This window comes from Ictalurus furcatus, chromosome 3 (assembly GCF_023375685.1).
Source record: "Ictalurus furcatus strain D&B chromosome 3, Billie_1.0, whole genome shotgun sequence".
NCBI classification, from domain to species: domain Eukaryota; kingdom Metazoa; phylum Chordata; class Actinopteri; order Siluriformes; family Ictaluridae; genus Ictalurus; species Ictalurus furcatus.
The window spans coordinates 12571838-12587917 of NC_071257.1; the positions used below are offsets into that span (position 1 = coordinate 12571838).

The window sequence follows — 16080 nt, forward strand, 5'->3', positions numbered from 1 at the left end:
AGACAAGAGAGAGAAGAGATAGGAGAGACAGGGAGAGAGAGAAGAGAGGGGAAGAGAGAAAGAGAAGGAGGGAGAGAGAGGGAGAGAGAGAAGAGAGGGGGAGAGGGAGAAGTGAGGGGGAGAGAGAGAAGTGAGAGGGAGAGAGAGAAGAGAGGTGGAGAGAGAGAGGGAGAGAGAGAAGAGAGGTGGAGAGAGAGGGAGAGAGAGAGGGAGAGAGAGAAGAGAGGAGGAGAGAGAGGGAGAGAGAGAGGGAGAGAGAGAAGAGAGGTGGAGAGAGAGGGAGAGAGAGCGGGAGAGAGAGAAGAGAGGTGGAGAGAGAGGGAGAGAGAGAAGAGAGGTGGAGAGAGAGGGAGAGAGAGAGGGAGAGAGAGAAGAGAGGGGGAGAGGGAGAAGAGAGGGGGAGAGAGAGAAGAGACGGAGAGAGAGAGAAGAGAGGGAGAGAGAGAGGGAGAGGAGAGAGAGAGGGAGAGAAGAGAGAGAGGGAGAGAAGAGAGGGAGAGAAGGGGGGAGAGGAGAGGAGAGGAGAGAGAAGAGAAGGGGAGAGAGAAGAGAGGGGGAGAGAGAAGAGAGGGGGAGAGAGAGAGAAGAGAGGGGGAGAGAGAGGGAGGGAGAGAGAGGGAGAGAAGAGAGGGGGAGAGAGAGGGAGGGAGAGAGAGGGAGAGAAGAGAGGGAGAGAAGAGAGGGAGAGAAGAGAGGGAGAGAGAGAAGAGAGAAGGAGAGAGAGGGGGGGAGAGAGAGGGAGAGAAGAGAGGGAGAGGGAGAGAGAGAGGGGGAGAGAGAAGAGAGGGGGGATGAGAGAGAGAGGGAGAGAGAGAGAGGAGAGAGAGAGAGGAGAGAGAGAGGGAGAGAGAGAGAGAGAGAGAGAGAGAAGAGAGGGGGGGAGATGAGAGGGAGAGAAGAGAGAGAGAGGGGGGGGGGGAGGTCATAGAGCCTATTTCATGTCCACTAGTGAATCCTAGTAAGTCACCTGACCCCTGAAGGGGCCGAGGGTGAAGAAAGGAAGGACAAACACCAAGACCTACACACGAAACTGGCCAAGTGGTCAAACACACTGAATTCAGTTAGAAAATACCAGTAAATAATCACACGCACAGCAACCGAAAAAGCACATACATGGCAACACTGGACTTGACCAAAATAATAAAATGTTTAAAAAAAAAAAAAAAAAAAAAAAAAAAAAGAACACTCCTATATTCACACAGATGCCAAAACACTTGTACATTCTCACTCACATACGTTTGTCTTACTATCCCTGAGAGTATTATTACAGCTAATTAACGGCATGCAGACATCGAAATCTAACTGTAATCTTAACCAGAGTAACCAATAAAAAAAAATTTTAAAAACCCAAAAACAAACAAAAAAAAAAAAACACCCCACACATTTGAGCTCTTTCATATTTTTAAATATAAGCTACAATTTTTTTTTCTTCTGGTGGGGGTGGGGGTGTTTTGGGGCATATTCCTAATATATATTCAGATATTCCTATCCTTGGGGACAGATACAGAAACATGTGCGCACACACACATGGCACTAACATAAATGGAACTCAAAGAAGGAGGAACAGAAAAATGGCTAAACAAACCACAAATAAGTCAAAGCTGGTTGGTATATAATAGGATCAAGATGCAAATCAGACTAAAAGAGAAGCATATTGTGCTGTGCGAGTAGCCAAAGCCAGTAAAGCAGCTCAGGGCTTCACTGTAGGAGCACCGGAGATCTAAACCAGCCCGTCTGTGCCCTGCTGTCATCTGATATGGAGCTGAACTTTACTGATGGTTAGTAGGTAGTTTAAGTCCTTATGCATTTCAAGGCCCTCTGTTTTGGTTTTGGCCCTCACTGCATCAACAAGAGTCATCAAAACCAATCATGATGCCTTTCTCACCCCATACACCAAATCGTGTGACCTTTATGGCCTGTATGGACGCCGGGGTCAGATGTCAGAGCAGCAGCACAAGCTACACGGGTTGACCCGAGACCTTCTGCTCCATCAAAAGGGTGTTTGTGTGTGTAGGACGGACTTTGTTAACATTCCCTCCGGTGCACAGGGAGATAAAGATGCCTTTGGGAAAGACAAACAGTCAGCGCTGACGTACTTCTGCGAATTCGGTTTCTCTCTCGCGCCTCTCATTATTTCTTTGCAAAGTCGTTATCAAATATGAGCCTGAGATCTGACAGGCCGAGCAAAGTGGAGGAAGAATTAAAAAAACCAAAAAAAAAACCAAAAAAAAAAGGCGCCAAAGAATGTGTAAGGGAGGGAAAAATATGAGAGCGCACTAACAAGAGTGTGTATATATGCTCAGAGATAAAGGGAACAGAGAGGTGGAGGGTACATCCAGATTGTTTGAGGAGCTGGATCAGTGCTGCACACTATGTGCCAGAGTACACTAATATTAATGACCGAGGGGAAAGAAAAAAAAAAAAAACACAAACATATTGTGTATAGAACTACAGTGCTCCCTGTTGGTGAACTTTAAAAGGCTACGTTCACATTACCATGTTGGCGTGACACAGATCGGATTTTCGGCCTTAACGTGACAGATCTGACTGACTGAGGACTACGTGGACGCACAATCAGATCTTTTCAAAAAATCAGACCCGAGCCACTTTGTATGTGGTCCTATACTGGATATGTATCCAATAAGTGGGCATGTGAGATGAATCCGAATTATCAGATTGGAATTCATGTGGATTTTTCCCCCAACATACTTGTGGAAAAGTTGAAAGCACATAATTGTATAGCATGTCTTTGTATGCTGTAGCTTTAAGATTGTCCTTCACAGGAACGAAGTCACATAAACCTGTTCCAGCATGACGATGCACAGAGAGCTCCATGAAGACATTCAAGGTTGGTGTAGAAGAACCTGAACAGCCTGCAAAGAGCCCTGACCTCAAGCCCCACTGAGCATCTTTGGGATGAACTGTACCCTGGCGTCCTTACCAAACATTGGTGCCTCACCATACAAATGCTCTTGTGGCTGAATGAGCACAAATCCCCAGAGCCACGCTCCAAAATCTAGCAGAAAGCCTTCCCAGAAGAGACGGCGCTGTTCTAGCAGCTAAGGGGCGACCAAATTTGGATGGGATGTTCAACAAGCGCACATATAAGCAAGCACATATGGGTGTGAAGGTCATGTGCCATCATACTTTTGGCCATATAGTGTAGCACTGACTACGTGTACATGGACAGCAGTAATCTAATTACTGACCTTATTCTGAATAAGACAATATTGTGATTAAGGTGTTTACATGAGTTGCTTTTAGAATACTCTTTTCATGTTCCTGTTTTACATGATATAGAACATAGATCGATTAACGGCACACGTCATTACATCCCCACGCTACGCCGTCCAATGTTCCCTCCAGAATTTCACGTATCGACATACAGTTGGTCTTCCTTATGGTACCGTATACAGTTTTGGGTGTTTCATTTTTAATTTTACGAACGCTTCAAGTGCAGTTAATTATTTGTCATACTATACGTGCTAGTAGACGACTGCTTGAAGCCGTGGGCTGCGTCCCAAACCACATATTAACCTACTATATAGTAGCCGAGATACATGTATTTCTCCTACTAGATTGCAGGTAAGTATGTGGTTTTGGACGTAGCCGTGCTCTCTTGTTTACGGTCAAACGGTTGAGCACTGCCGTGTGTGTACGTGTCCTGGTGCAAAATGTGGTGAAAACTCTCACACGACGTTAATAATGTGATTAAGGTGTGTACATGTCAGTAATGCGCTTCAATAACGCGACTTAAATAGGAATACTCCACATGTCTTAATTCTATTTGTGTTTACTTCAAGTATGACTTTAATCGGATTAAGGTAATCAGTAATTGCTGTTGACATGGTAGTTTCATAATCAGAGTATTGTCTTAATCGGGTTAATATTGGAATATTGTTGTCCGTGTAAACATAGACTGTCAAATCCAGAGTGGTGCAGCAGAATTCACACTACACAGCGCAGTAGAACAACAATGGAGGACAGCAGTGACTATATTCAATGGAAATACAGGAAAATGGATTATTTACTTGATATATGGGCAAACCCAGAAGAAATCTACTGCCCAAGAAATGGCAAAGTGCAGCCACAAAGATATGTATCTGCAAGGCCAAAGAAAAATAAAGAGCCTTAACTCTCCGATTATGCCATGGGTCAATTTAATTTCCACATTTGAGATGTCTGAAATACTGGTTAATCTCTCCTATTCTCTTTGAAATTCTTTGACTTTCTCTTTTAGGGTCATGAACTTGTATGCAAATACATCTTCTTATGGTTTGTCTCGGACACGCCATAATAAAGGTTCACTGTTTTAAGCTGTTCTTTGCTGTTTTTTGTGTGCATTTAAACTGCCGAAGTCATTTTGACCAATCACATAATGGATGTAACTTTTTTCCCCCCCAACATAATAGGAGGGTTAAGGTTAATTTCAAGGATGCAAAAAGCTTGAATCAATGTAGTGGTCACGGTCACAAAGAACTTGAGCACATTTTGGGTGATAAACCCACTTTATCGACTTAGAAATACTTTAGGAATCCTGTCCATTTCTCGAATACTCGTGATATCCCAGTGTGCATACAGGGCATTTCAGAGGACATGTGCATTCACGTTAAAGACAGATATGGAGCACTTGCTTTTAGGAATATGAACTGTCGAGATAGACAAATCCGTCCTAAAGAAGAAAAAAAAGATGTGAAATGTGCGGTGAAGCTGTAATGTAAACGCAGCCTTAGAAGTAGTCAGCAGTATGCCACAAAGACAAAGGCATACAGGACAAACTGCACGGTGTCGTACTTATTCTTTTTGGAGTGCTCGTCCTTCCCTCTCTTCACACCAAATATCCGAGTGATCAGAGTACTGAAGAGGAGAGTGGAGGAATTCCGCACCTGAAGAAGAGAAATCACAGTGCATAATCACATTAAGATATAGCTACGCATAGCTTTTAAGATTTCACCAGTATACTAAAAAAGGCTTACGTAAACGTAGCGCATAATGTGGTCATGCCAATAAAGTTCTTTGCGGTTAAAACAGAGAGAAAAAGCAATATGGAGAGGGATAGACCTGTAGAAGGGGTGAAACAGAGGTCACCTAGATAAGCTTTCCCAGTCCTGGAAATCACTCTGCTGTGCAATCCGTGTCAGAACCCACAGTGCTGATGGTTTACATATCTATAACCTAAGCCCGAGAAGCAGCCAGAAACACAAACAGGCCATTTTCCACAAAGGCCTCACAATCCAGTCATAAGAACTGCTCCACATCAGAAGCGTGACCCTGAATCTCGCTTGACATCACTATCGTCATAATCTAGCAAGAAGAGCCGCATTATTCGCAGAAACCCCCGGAGTTTCTCATAGATCTGGGTCACGATACGAGTGGGACCGTCTGGGAGAGTATTCACTTGTGTTGTCACGTCCATAACAAAAAAAAGACTGCTGGGAGGCTAGTTGAGAACATACAGAGAGGAAAACGAAGTGAAACTGAATTATGGATCAGAATTTCCACACTCCAGTGCAATAAATCTCTGAAGCTTTGACTGTATTTATATGCTACAATCCCAGCTGAAAGGAAAGAATGAGAGCAAGAGAGAGAGAGGACAGGAACAGAGACACAGGGACACAGAATGAGAGACAGAAAGAGAGACTGAGAGCCAGGAGAATGTGACCTGGAGCTTATATTGGGGTGCCATGGTTGGAAGAAGTAAAGGGTGTTCAAAATGTCTAAAGAACACTGCATGGCTGTGTGTGTGTGTGTGTGTGAGAGAGAGAGGGAGAGAGAGAGAGAGAGAGAGAGAGAGAGAGAGAGAGAGAGTGAGTGTGTATGCTGACACGTGTATGTTCACATAGAGCTCTTGTCCAATGGTGCACTTAATAATTAACTTGTCAGAGCCTGAAAATCAGTTACAATTTAACACAATATGAGTGTACGTAAGGGAAAGCATGAAGAAATATAAGCGGTTGCCAAACTAAAATTACTTCAGCTTTCAACTTTATGCAATAAAGTAGAAGTGAGCTGGCAAGAATCCTGTGTTTGTATGCAACTCAACCTTGTGTGATTGTAAACTTTTGTAATGAAATATCTGCTTATACATAGAAGTTCACGCGGACCTCTTAATTGGACTTGGAAGGAAAATATACACACATACACTCACACACACATATACATACATATATATATATATATATATATATATATATATATATATATATATATATACATACATACATACATACATACATACATACATATATATATATATATATATATATATATATATATATATATATATATATATATACACACACACACACACACACACACACATACATATATATATATATATATATATATATATATATATATATATATATATATATATATATATATATATATATATATATATAGCAGTATGGATAAATATGCTTTTAAAAATAAATACATAAAATAATTTTAAAAAAACAACTTACAGCCCAGATGGGGGAGGTGAAGCCAAGCACTGCGGCCTGCAGGCCCTCTGCCACGAAGGGCACAATGTTTTCTCCTAAACGCGTGTCCCGATATAGAGCCCTCAAAATATTCAAAGCATGGACCTGGTGACATGTACGCAAATTGTCAGTTTAGAAAGCACAGCCATTTCATTTTCATTTTTTTTGGTATTCGTTTGTAAATTGTTCTGTGTATGGGTGTAACCTGTGGGACAGTGCTGCGGTCAGTAGCGCCATCGTGACTCGGCATGGCCAGCGCAGTCAGCTCCCTCACGGTCATCTTCAGCAGACTACAGCTGGACGACTTCGGCTCGGAAGACAGCAACGCCTGCACGCAAAAAATGCTTAACTAAGATTGTGTGGAACATTGAAAAGCCTAGCATAGACGTTACCGTGACCAGCACCAGATACGTAACGCATCGGTCGTGCGGCGTTCATGGCAATCATTCCGCAATATTGTGTCACTAAGGATGACTGGATAGACTAGAGGTGATGATGAACACAGCTCAGCTCTCATTTTCTCCTGTCTCGCTGTCGTTAATAGCCTCTATAATCGCCACACCCCGGCGTGCATTCACAAGTCGCACCTCGTTAGCGTAGGGAGGGAAGCTATGTGAGAGCGACGTGATCGAACGCTAGTTCCATGAGTTCTTAATTCGTGTCATGAAACAAAAATTTCCTACAGAGTCTCTTAGGAGTAATGAGGAGAGGAGTAAGCATGACTAAGCTTTGAGTTGTGAGACTTTGGGGGGGAGGGGGGATGTTGGGGAACGAGCCACAGGGTGTGACCTGTCAATGTCAGGCTGAGTTTTCCGGAACATGCCACAGGAACGCATGCACTCCAGCCAGGGTATTGAATTTATCCGCCCTCTCCCTTGCTTTCACTCTCCCGCATTCTTAATCTGACTCCATCTCCAGCGATTACACCCAAGAGCTCATTCGTTTTCCTTGATCTCAATACTCAGATGTTCAGGGACATCCAGTGGGGATGGACACAGACAGTGAGTGATAACCAGAATTTTTACAGCAAGGAAAAAGATTATACAGTTCTGGGTACAGGAACGGTCTGCATAGATTGCATTAGTCACTCTCACACTCAGACACGAGAAAGAGTTACCTGGATGTAAAAGGGAATTCCAGCACTGCGGCGAGTGGCACACAGTTTTGAAGAAGGGTCGCTGCATTTCACCTCCTCTAGAACCTCTTTTAGCCACTGGGCTGGAAGCTGCTGTAAAGTGGTGCTTCCACTCCTAAAACACAAACACCAGAGAATAAAACCTTACACAGCCTATGTCCATACATCCAACCATTTTCTGTACCGCTTATCTTACACAGGGTCACAGGGAGCTTGGAGCCTATCTCAGGGGACTCGGGGCATGAGGCAGAGGACACCCTGTACGGCATGCCGACCCATCGCAGGGCGCAATCACACGCACACTACAGACAATCTGGAAATGCTAATCAGCCTACAATGTATGTCTCTGGACTGGGGGAGGAAAGCAGAGTACATGGAGGAAACTCCCAAAACATGGGGAGAACATTCAAACTTCACACACACAGAGCCAGGGTCAAGAATTGAAACCCCCAACACTGGAGGTACGAGGAAATTCTGTCATTTTAAGATATTTTGAATCATAATCATGTATTTAGTGGCATGTAAATAACATGCTTTAAAAAAAAAAAAAAAAAAAAAAATCAAAATCAAATAGGACCATATCTTTCTTGATTTGATACAAGTTGGAGACAATTGCAACGGCATCTTGAACAATCCTCCATGCAAAACATTTTAAGTTCCTACATTTTTAGGTTTGAGTCTGTGGCCTGCCTTCTTTGAATTGAGACCACAGGTTTTCAACAGGGTTCAAAATCCCAATGCTGAGATGGCCATTGCTTTTGAGTTCTGGTTTTGGATTTGGATGCATGTTTGGGGTGAATATCTTGCTGAAAGAGCCATATGCAGCCAAGTCATAACCTCTTGGCAGAGGCAAACAGGGTATGGGATAAACAATACCATGAAACTTCCCAAAGCACCACTTTGAAATAAAGCCAGCCATCAAAACAGCCCTAAAATGAATAATCCACGAATCCATGAATAATCCACATCCGTATTTTACAGTGGATATCAGGTGCTGTTCCTGGCATGCAGTAGGGGCATGCATGGATAATTGAATACTCTGTTAACTGTTCAAGAAACCAGTATTAGAATAGTGAAACCAGTATTTGGGTATTCGTTACGCCCAACGTCCACATGTTTGACAGGTCAGTGGGGAAAATATGAAAAAGAAATGCCTCATCTGGCAATAATGGATAGAGAGATCAGCATGTTACTAAGCAAGTGTGTGTCAGGACTAAAAAACAAAATGGAGATCAGTACAATTCCATAAAAAAATTAAATAAAACTCAATTAAAATAAATAAACTAGGCTCCTGAGTGGTGTAATAGAAACGTTTTTGCCATATCGTTCAAATCATGACAAGGCCAAGGCATCTGTGGCCCCAGGAGTCCAAGGCGCTGTTCTTGAACATGCGTACATGTAATGTAAGTGCACAGTGCTAAGTATGTGTGAGAACGGACTCCAATGTGTCTCGGACACGCATTGTGATCCAATCAGTCAAACTACCTTGGGAGGTGGTCAGGGACATGTACGACCGTATAACAGAGTTTGAACGCAAAAGTGCCTCGATGCATCCTGGACAGCACCAAAAGGACTGCCTAATCAACTGCGTCATTGCCACAGCCTAAAAATACGTCATCATTGCGAGACTCTTTGGAAATTGTGCTAAACAGCAGAGTCCTCCGCTGCTAGGCTAGCAGATGAAGGCAATGCCCGTGACTGGAATGTCAGCAAAACAAGATCTCCATCTGGGCCAACAACTCGTATTCTCTCTCCCTTGTCAATCACAGTGACACGACCCAAACAAGGTCATCTGTAAGCTTACTTTTCATTTAACTGTAACTTTTAGGGGAGGCTATGGTTCAGGTGGTAGAGCGGGTTGTCCACTAATCGTAGGGTTGGCGGTTCGATTCCCAGCCCACATGACTCCACACGCCGAAGTGTCCTTGGGCAACACACTGAACCCAAAGTTGCTCCTAATGGCAAGCTAGCACCTTGCATGGCAGCTCCGCTACCATCGGAGTACACGAGTGTGTGTGTGAATGAGAACCAGTGTAAAGCACTTTGTAGAACCGTTAAGGTTAAAAAAGCCCTATATAAGTGCAGACCATTTTCATTTTGCACCAGGCTCTGCATTTGTGTCGAGCACTCATTTCTAGTAAACCCAGTGAATGTGAATAAACATAATATGCAAGTGTATCGGTATTGACTTTAAGAACATGCAGTGCTACTGGAGGTTTGTTACTCCAATGAGATCCTACATTCTGTGATGGAACTTTCACACACAAAAAAAATATCAAGTCCAAGTTTAATATTTCTCATTTATTTCCCCTCTACATTATGTCAAACATAAACGAGTGCACGGTCACCAAGATGATGGAAAGTTTACCTGCAGTGAAAGGATGATACATTAATGAAGCCCCTCTCCTAATGGTGAACCGAATATACGTTCATTAACTATAACGGGTATTCGAATATGGCATAATGGTCTGCTTGGCAAGCAGAAAACATCAACCCAAGTAAGGCTGCAAATTGCTCGTTCTTCTTATAGGTGTACGAGACTACGGGATTTTTCACCTTGACTGACCTACTGCGCTCTCTTTGGAAGTTCGCTACTGACCAATCAGCGTTTTGTTTTCAAGCATGCTTTGAAATACGGAGTCGCAGCGGTTCTGTTTACAGTCACTTACTGTATTTCTGTTCTGTCTACACACACACACACACTATATATATATATATATATATATATATATACACACACACCAACTGACCCCCAGTTAAGCAACACTGTTCTAGAGAGCCTTCTAGATGGTTTCTGGATGTTCGAGATCTATGCATCACACAACAACCACCACCACCACCACCGGAGCTTATCCGTGGTTTAACATCTTCATGCAGCTGCACAGAGACGAAGGTGTGACACATGACATGTGTATCCCCTTACAGGGATATTTGGCTCTGACCTACCCTCTAGTGGATGTTGCTTTTAATTTTAACCCTCACGATGTACAAAAAAGATACGCAGATGATCATGTGAATACTTGTTGTATAAACCACATCATGTGTTAAGTATAATCCCAGCTTAAGTGTTTAATCCAATAAACTGTTCCCCAGCAACTTAAACTTTAAAATCGTGAGTCGTCCTGAGAACCACGTAATAGGATGGTCAGAAATTTGTTCTCATGCATCATATGGCAGATATGTTAAACGTTATTATTACCAAACTTCAGGCATGAAAGAAATTTGACCATTCTGTGTTTGGCAAAACCCAGAGTCAGGAGGCCGAGAGCATGAGAGTGAAAAAAACCAAACAGGAAGCTATGAATGGAGTTTTAAAGTTAAGGTCATAAGTGTATTTACATACACAAGACACAATAATAACTGAATTTACACAAATGAACCAGTTCAAAAGTTCACATACGCTTGATTCTTAATCCCGTGTGTCATTACCTGGATGATCAACGACGGTTATGTTTTGTGATAGTTGTTCATGAGTCCCTTGTTAGTCCTGAGAAGTTAAACTGCCCATTGTTCTTCAGAAAAATCCTCCAGGTCCTGCACATTCTTTACTTTTCCAGCATCTTCTACATATTTGAGCCCTTTCCAACAGTGACTATATGATGTTGAGATCCATCTTTTCACACTGAGGACAACTGAGGGACGCATACACAACTATTACAAAAGGTGCAAACATTCACTGATGCTCAAGTAGGCAACACGGAAGATTAAGAGCCAACTTTGTCACGTCGCTGGACACGCCTACATCTAGTCGCTCATTTGAACGTACCTTCAGGGAAGGCCCCTATATTCAGGCTGCAAAAAATGCACATGTGCTGTAACAGTACAGCATCGAACCTTTTCTCTTCAGCCAGAATTTATATTGCATCTAGCATGCTAAAATTAGTTGGCATTAATTCCATACCACAGAACGAGCAGTTACACAATGGCACTGATGATATATGGGCGCTGCTGCGTGATGAGGCACTTACAGTGACAGATACTTGGCTGACGGTAGCTTAAAGACAAGTGCAAGCTTGTTTTAAGAGGTTTTGCTCATCTGGTACTTACTAACTGCGACGGTCACACTGATGAGCACAATACAATTCTTTTATCCTTCTAACCCTTCTGTAATACAGAGCAATCGTGAGCTGTGAATTCTTGCGCTGTGTCCCAAGTCTAATGAGCAAGATACATTAACGTGAAGGAACAATGTAGTCAAAAGAAGTGAATGAACCATTTACACACTATGCTCTGGATTTCAGTAATGTGAGGTTTAGAATAAGCTTGAAATGTTTGCAGGACATTTGAGCCCAATCAAGAGCAAAAAAATAAAAATAAAAAAGGTCATAATACACCCAAATCTAGATCTGGATATACAAGCTATATATTTAGCATCTTGTAAGATTGTGTATGTGTTCATACACTATTATAATATATAGTATTATTATAAATATAATAAATAGATATATAAATAGTATAATAATAGAATTATTTCTCCTGGAAACAATAACACACACACACACACACACACACACACACACACATACACACATATATATATATATACACACACACATAGATGCGCACACACACACACACACACACACATACAGGCGCCTGCAGTGTGTAAGGCCTGCTGCACGGGCAGAGACAGCAGTGAGGAATGTGGGCCTCTTGTTATAAAAAGTCCTGCTATTATACCGAGAGCACTGGACCAAGGAGTCCAGATCAAACAACCCAGCCACTACACACTAACCACACACACACACACACACACCATGCTCTGGTACATACCACCCAGGACAGAAAGACTACCTCCAGAAAGCAGTCATTAAAAACCCTGCAATCAACACTTCATAAGGCGGTAGACCAAGATGCTCACTCCACATATACAGCATCACCTTTCAGTCAGCAGCTAAGAGAACCCTCTGTGCCATGCACACACACTGTGTGATCATCCCATCCACTAAAATGCTAAAACTGTGTGATCTTCCCATTAACTAAAGGCTAAAACTGTGTCCAATTAAAAAAAAAAACAAAAAAAAAAACTTTCAAGGTTCTTTTTTTGAAACCTGATTTCTCAGCATGTCTTTCTTAAAAAAAAAAAAAAAAAAAAAAGGAAAAGGAAAAAAATAAATAAATCAATACGGTCACTCCATATGGCAAGGTATCGGAAATACTCCATGGCACGGCGCAGTAAAATTTAGTCTCATTTTCTTGAGGAAGTCAAAACATTCCATCATGCAATATGGGCTGTAGTTCAAAATGATGCAGCCTCAGGCTACACACATATTGCAGGAAGAGCTGTGCTTCCCTTCATTCTTGCACTGCTTGTGGTGTTGTGCAATAAGGAAGAGATCGACTAGAACAGGAAATAGCTGGGATGAAACTTGGGAGGATATCGGGGGGGTAAATAAATAAATAAATAAATAAACAAACAAATAATTTCTCACACATTTTCATGAAAACACAGAATGAGATTTGGGAAATGAATAGGCCAGAAATGACTAAGCTTTAATGATGCGTAGAAGTGGAAGTGGCCGCCCTAGTGTCCCATCTGTGTCACTTTGGCAGTCTCGAGGAAGCTCATTTCCTTAACCTCTGCACAGAGCTGCATTCCAACAGGCATTAAAGCACAGCTCTCCAGATGTGGACACTTTCTTTTTTTTTTTTCTTTTTTTTAAACTTCTTGATCTTTGGGAAAGCTTCAGGTATGTGTGCGGTTGCCAAGGACAACAGTGTGAGTTCTGCTAAAACATTCCTTATTCCGTTAGCTTGGAGAAATTAAGGGTGGTGCGAGAGGCCGAAATGAGGCAGTGGCAGCTTAGTCGTTGGACTACTGATCGGAAGTTCGCGAGTTCAAATCCCAGCACTGTCAAGCTGCCACCGTACCTTGAGCAAGACCCTTAACTCGGTTGCATATATGAGATAAATGCAAGTCGCTCTGGATAAGGGCGTCTGCCATAAACGTACATGTAAAATGTGCTAAAAACTACACAACCTCCTACTGACTGTTGGCCTGAAGGTTAATCATTACTCTAAGAGGAGTGTAGGGAGGTTATATGAGAGCTGGAGATAGGGGAGTTACTGCTGGTTACCACTGGCGGTTAGATATTGTATCTGCACAACCCCGAGCATCGATCTTACCTGCACAGCATGTCTGTCAGACGGACAAATCCCACGTAGGCCAGCTCAAAAGCCCCTCTGTGCCGAGACTGAAGCAGCTGCTCGCGAAAATATCGTCCGACGCCCTTCACCTGTGAGATATGATGGAGAACAGAGACATGAAAGGCCAAAAAAAAAAAAAAAAAATTATACATCAGGTTCTAACAGACACCATTTTAATCCCCTCAAAATAAACTGACTTGGGGTGTTTTCAAATAAGCATCGCAATTAAATTAAACAGCGCATCAGTATACCCCCAGAAGTGTGATTAATAATTTAGTGATAAATAATTTTCGAGCTCTGGGGAAACAGGAAATTCGAACTGACACTGCCTTCATTGGGCCAAAATGTTCGATCCCATGTAGATGTTGGCACTTGTGTAAGTCATGCTGGAGAAACTTGGTAGAAGTGTGCCTTCTCGTGCAACGTATTGTAGACTGAAGCGCAGCCTGACAGCCAGGCAGCTCGTGGTTAAAGTCTATGGTCTGCACTGACTCTGGAATGGTTATTTACGTCCTGCTCCAAACAACCGTTAAAGCGCTTCAGCTCCAACATTACTTTATTTAGTCTGACGCTTCCTGTTTGCCTGTTTCGTTTTTTTTTTTATTCCCCTTCTCTTTCACTCCATGTGCGCAGAGAAATTTCCCAATTCTTCCCGCAGCTGGCTAATTACACGGTCAGGGTCAGCAACCTAAATCGCGGATTTTCCTCTGCGTCTGGCCACCATGAGATTTAGCGCCCAATCAGCTAATGCTATTGTTTGCTTGTTATTTTTTGATTCCGTTGACTCAGGCCTAAAGGGATTATGCAGTTCCCTTCAAGTGGGGATTGAAAGGGAAAGAAAGAAAAGCAAGCACCATTGGAGCGTACCCACTCCAAAGCCTCGGAGTGGGTACTCTCCAACAAACAACAACAACAACAACAGGAACCAAATTACCACCAAACTTTATAAAGAGAGAAGTAGCAAGTCATCTCAACAATGGGTCAAAAACAGGCCTGGGACAAACATATACAGTTGGCAGCATAGGAGTGGCTTCACAGAGATTATTTGTAGGTTGAGGTTTGGTCTGAGGTTGACTGGGGTCAGTGAGTCAAAGCCAGACTTTCAGTTCGGAGATGCAACCAAGCCCTGTGGCCCCGTGTTCCAGAAACTGAGCATCCATCTTTAGTCACATGAGTTGCATGCTTGCAAAGCCAAAATTATCAAAACCAACTGCTTCTAAACAGAGCTTCAACCTTTAAAAAAACACTTAATACCTTAAAAATCCAAGAGCGTCCTCTGGTTTAGCCAACATTGGAGCGCCACCATGAGCTTTGTCAAAATGAGAATCATGCTTAGCCAGAGCCCCACTGAAGCCACACAGATCCTTCTTACTTAGCTCCAGCTTAGGTCAGTTTGCTAAAACAAATGGGCAAAGGGAGATGGCCTGGAACTGAAGAACAGCATAAGGAAATGAGGTTCATGCAAGGTTCCTACACGGTGGTCTACCCAAAAGGAAACTGGCAAAGTGCTGGGTTTGTCAAAGTCATGCCACGTGCCATCTCTCACAGAACGAGGATAGCAGGGGAGCATCACAGAACGGCTTAGCGCATGGTTAATTTACTCTTTCCCCCGCAAGGCGATGAAAAATGAGGAATTATACACAGTCATGATGTGACTAACTGTTTGCAGTTGTTATGGCGCCTCGGCGGCACGGAAACATCTGCTGCGTTGCTGCAGCGACGGAGGACCATAACAGGACGCGGGAGACTGACGGTACACACACACATACACACGAACGACCTCCCGAAGAGGAGCTTCACGGTCATAAACACATGCACTTTATTGACCTTCCAAAGAAGGGTGGCCTGGCAAAAGACATCAGTGGTACGAGGCAGTGTACAGTTCAGGAGTGTGTCACCGCACACACAAATACACTCGATCCCATTTGGATTGGACCAGCAACATTAGATCACCCTTTTACATAACATGTAGAAACGCTGTGGCAACCGCAGCACTGACATCACCGACTTATTCCACTCCATCTGCTGAGGTGATTAGGTCATTCGCCAAGCCTACGTGGTCAATTACAACACAAATAATACCAATGGATACGGTTAGTAATCGAATAATCTGATAATCTATAAGATATCAAAACTGGATTAAAAACAGCTAAACAGAGTAATCAGACAGCGGCCAATCCCAAAGACTGCGCATAGAATCTGCTTTATAATTGATTTAACTGCAAGCCTGGAAATGTCTGTAATCTGGTTACTTCCCCAATCAGCAACTTGAACGCATATGCATTTTCTCAGGCAGAGAGGTGAGAGATTTCTTCC

General features: G+C 42.8%; 1 protein-coding gene across 2 annotated transcripts in view; it reads right to left on the minus strand.

Moving 5' to 3' along the window:
* thada (THADA armadillo repeat containing) overlaps positions 1-16080 on the minus strand; it is a 108789-nt gene that overhangs the window by 60534 nt on the left and 32175 nt on the right. For both annotated transcript variants that reach the window (XM_053620804.1, XM_053620803.1), the window contains exons 22-26: positions 13744-13853; positions 7600-7732; positions 6688-6810; positions 6465-6587; positions 4795-4886 (exon numbers count right to left, since the gene is read on the minus strand). In XM_053620804.1, the coding sequence (XP_053476779.1) occupies positions 4795-4886; positions 6465-6587; positions 6688-6810; positions 7600-7732; positions 13744-13853 (581 nt within the window). The remainder of the gene's footprint in view (positions 1-4794; positions 4887-6464; positions 6588-6687; positions 6811-7599; positions 7733-13743; positions 13854-16080) is intronic.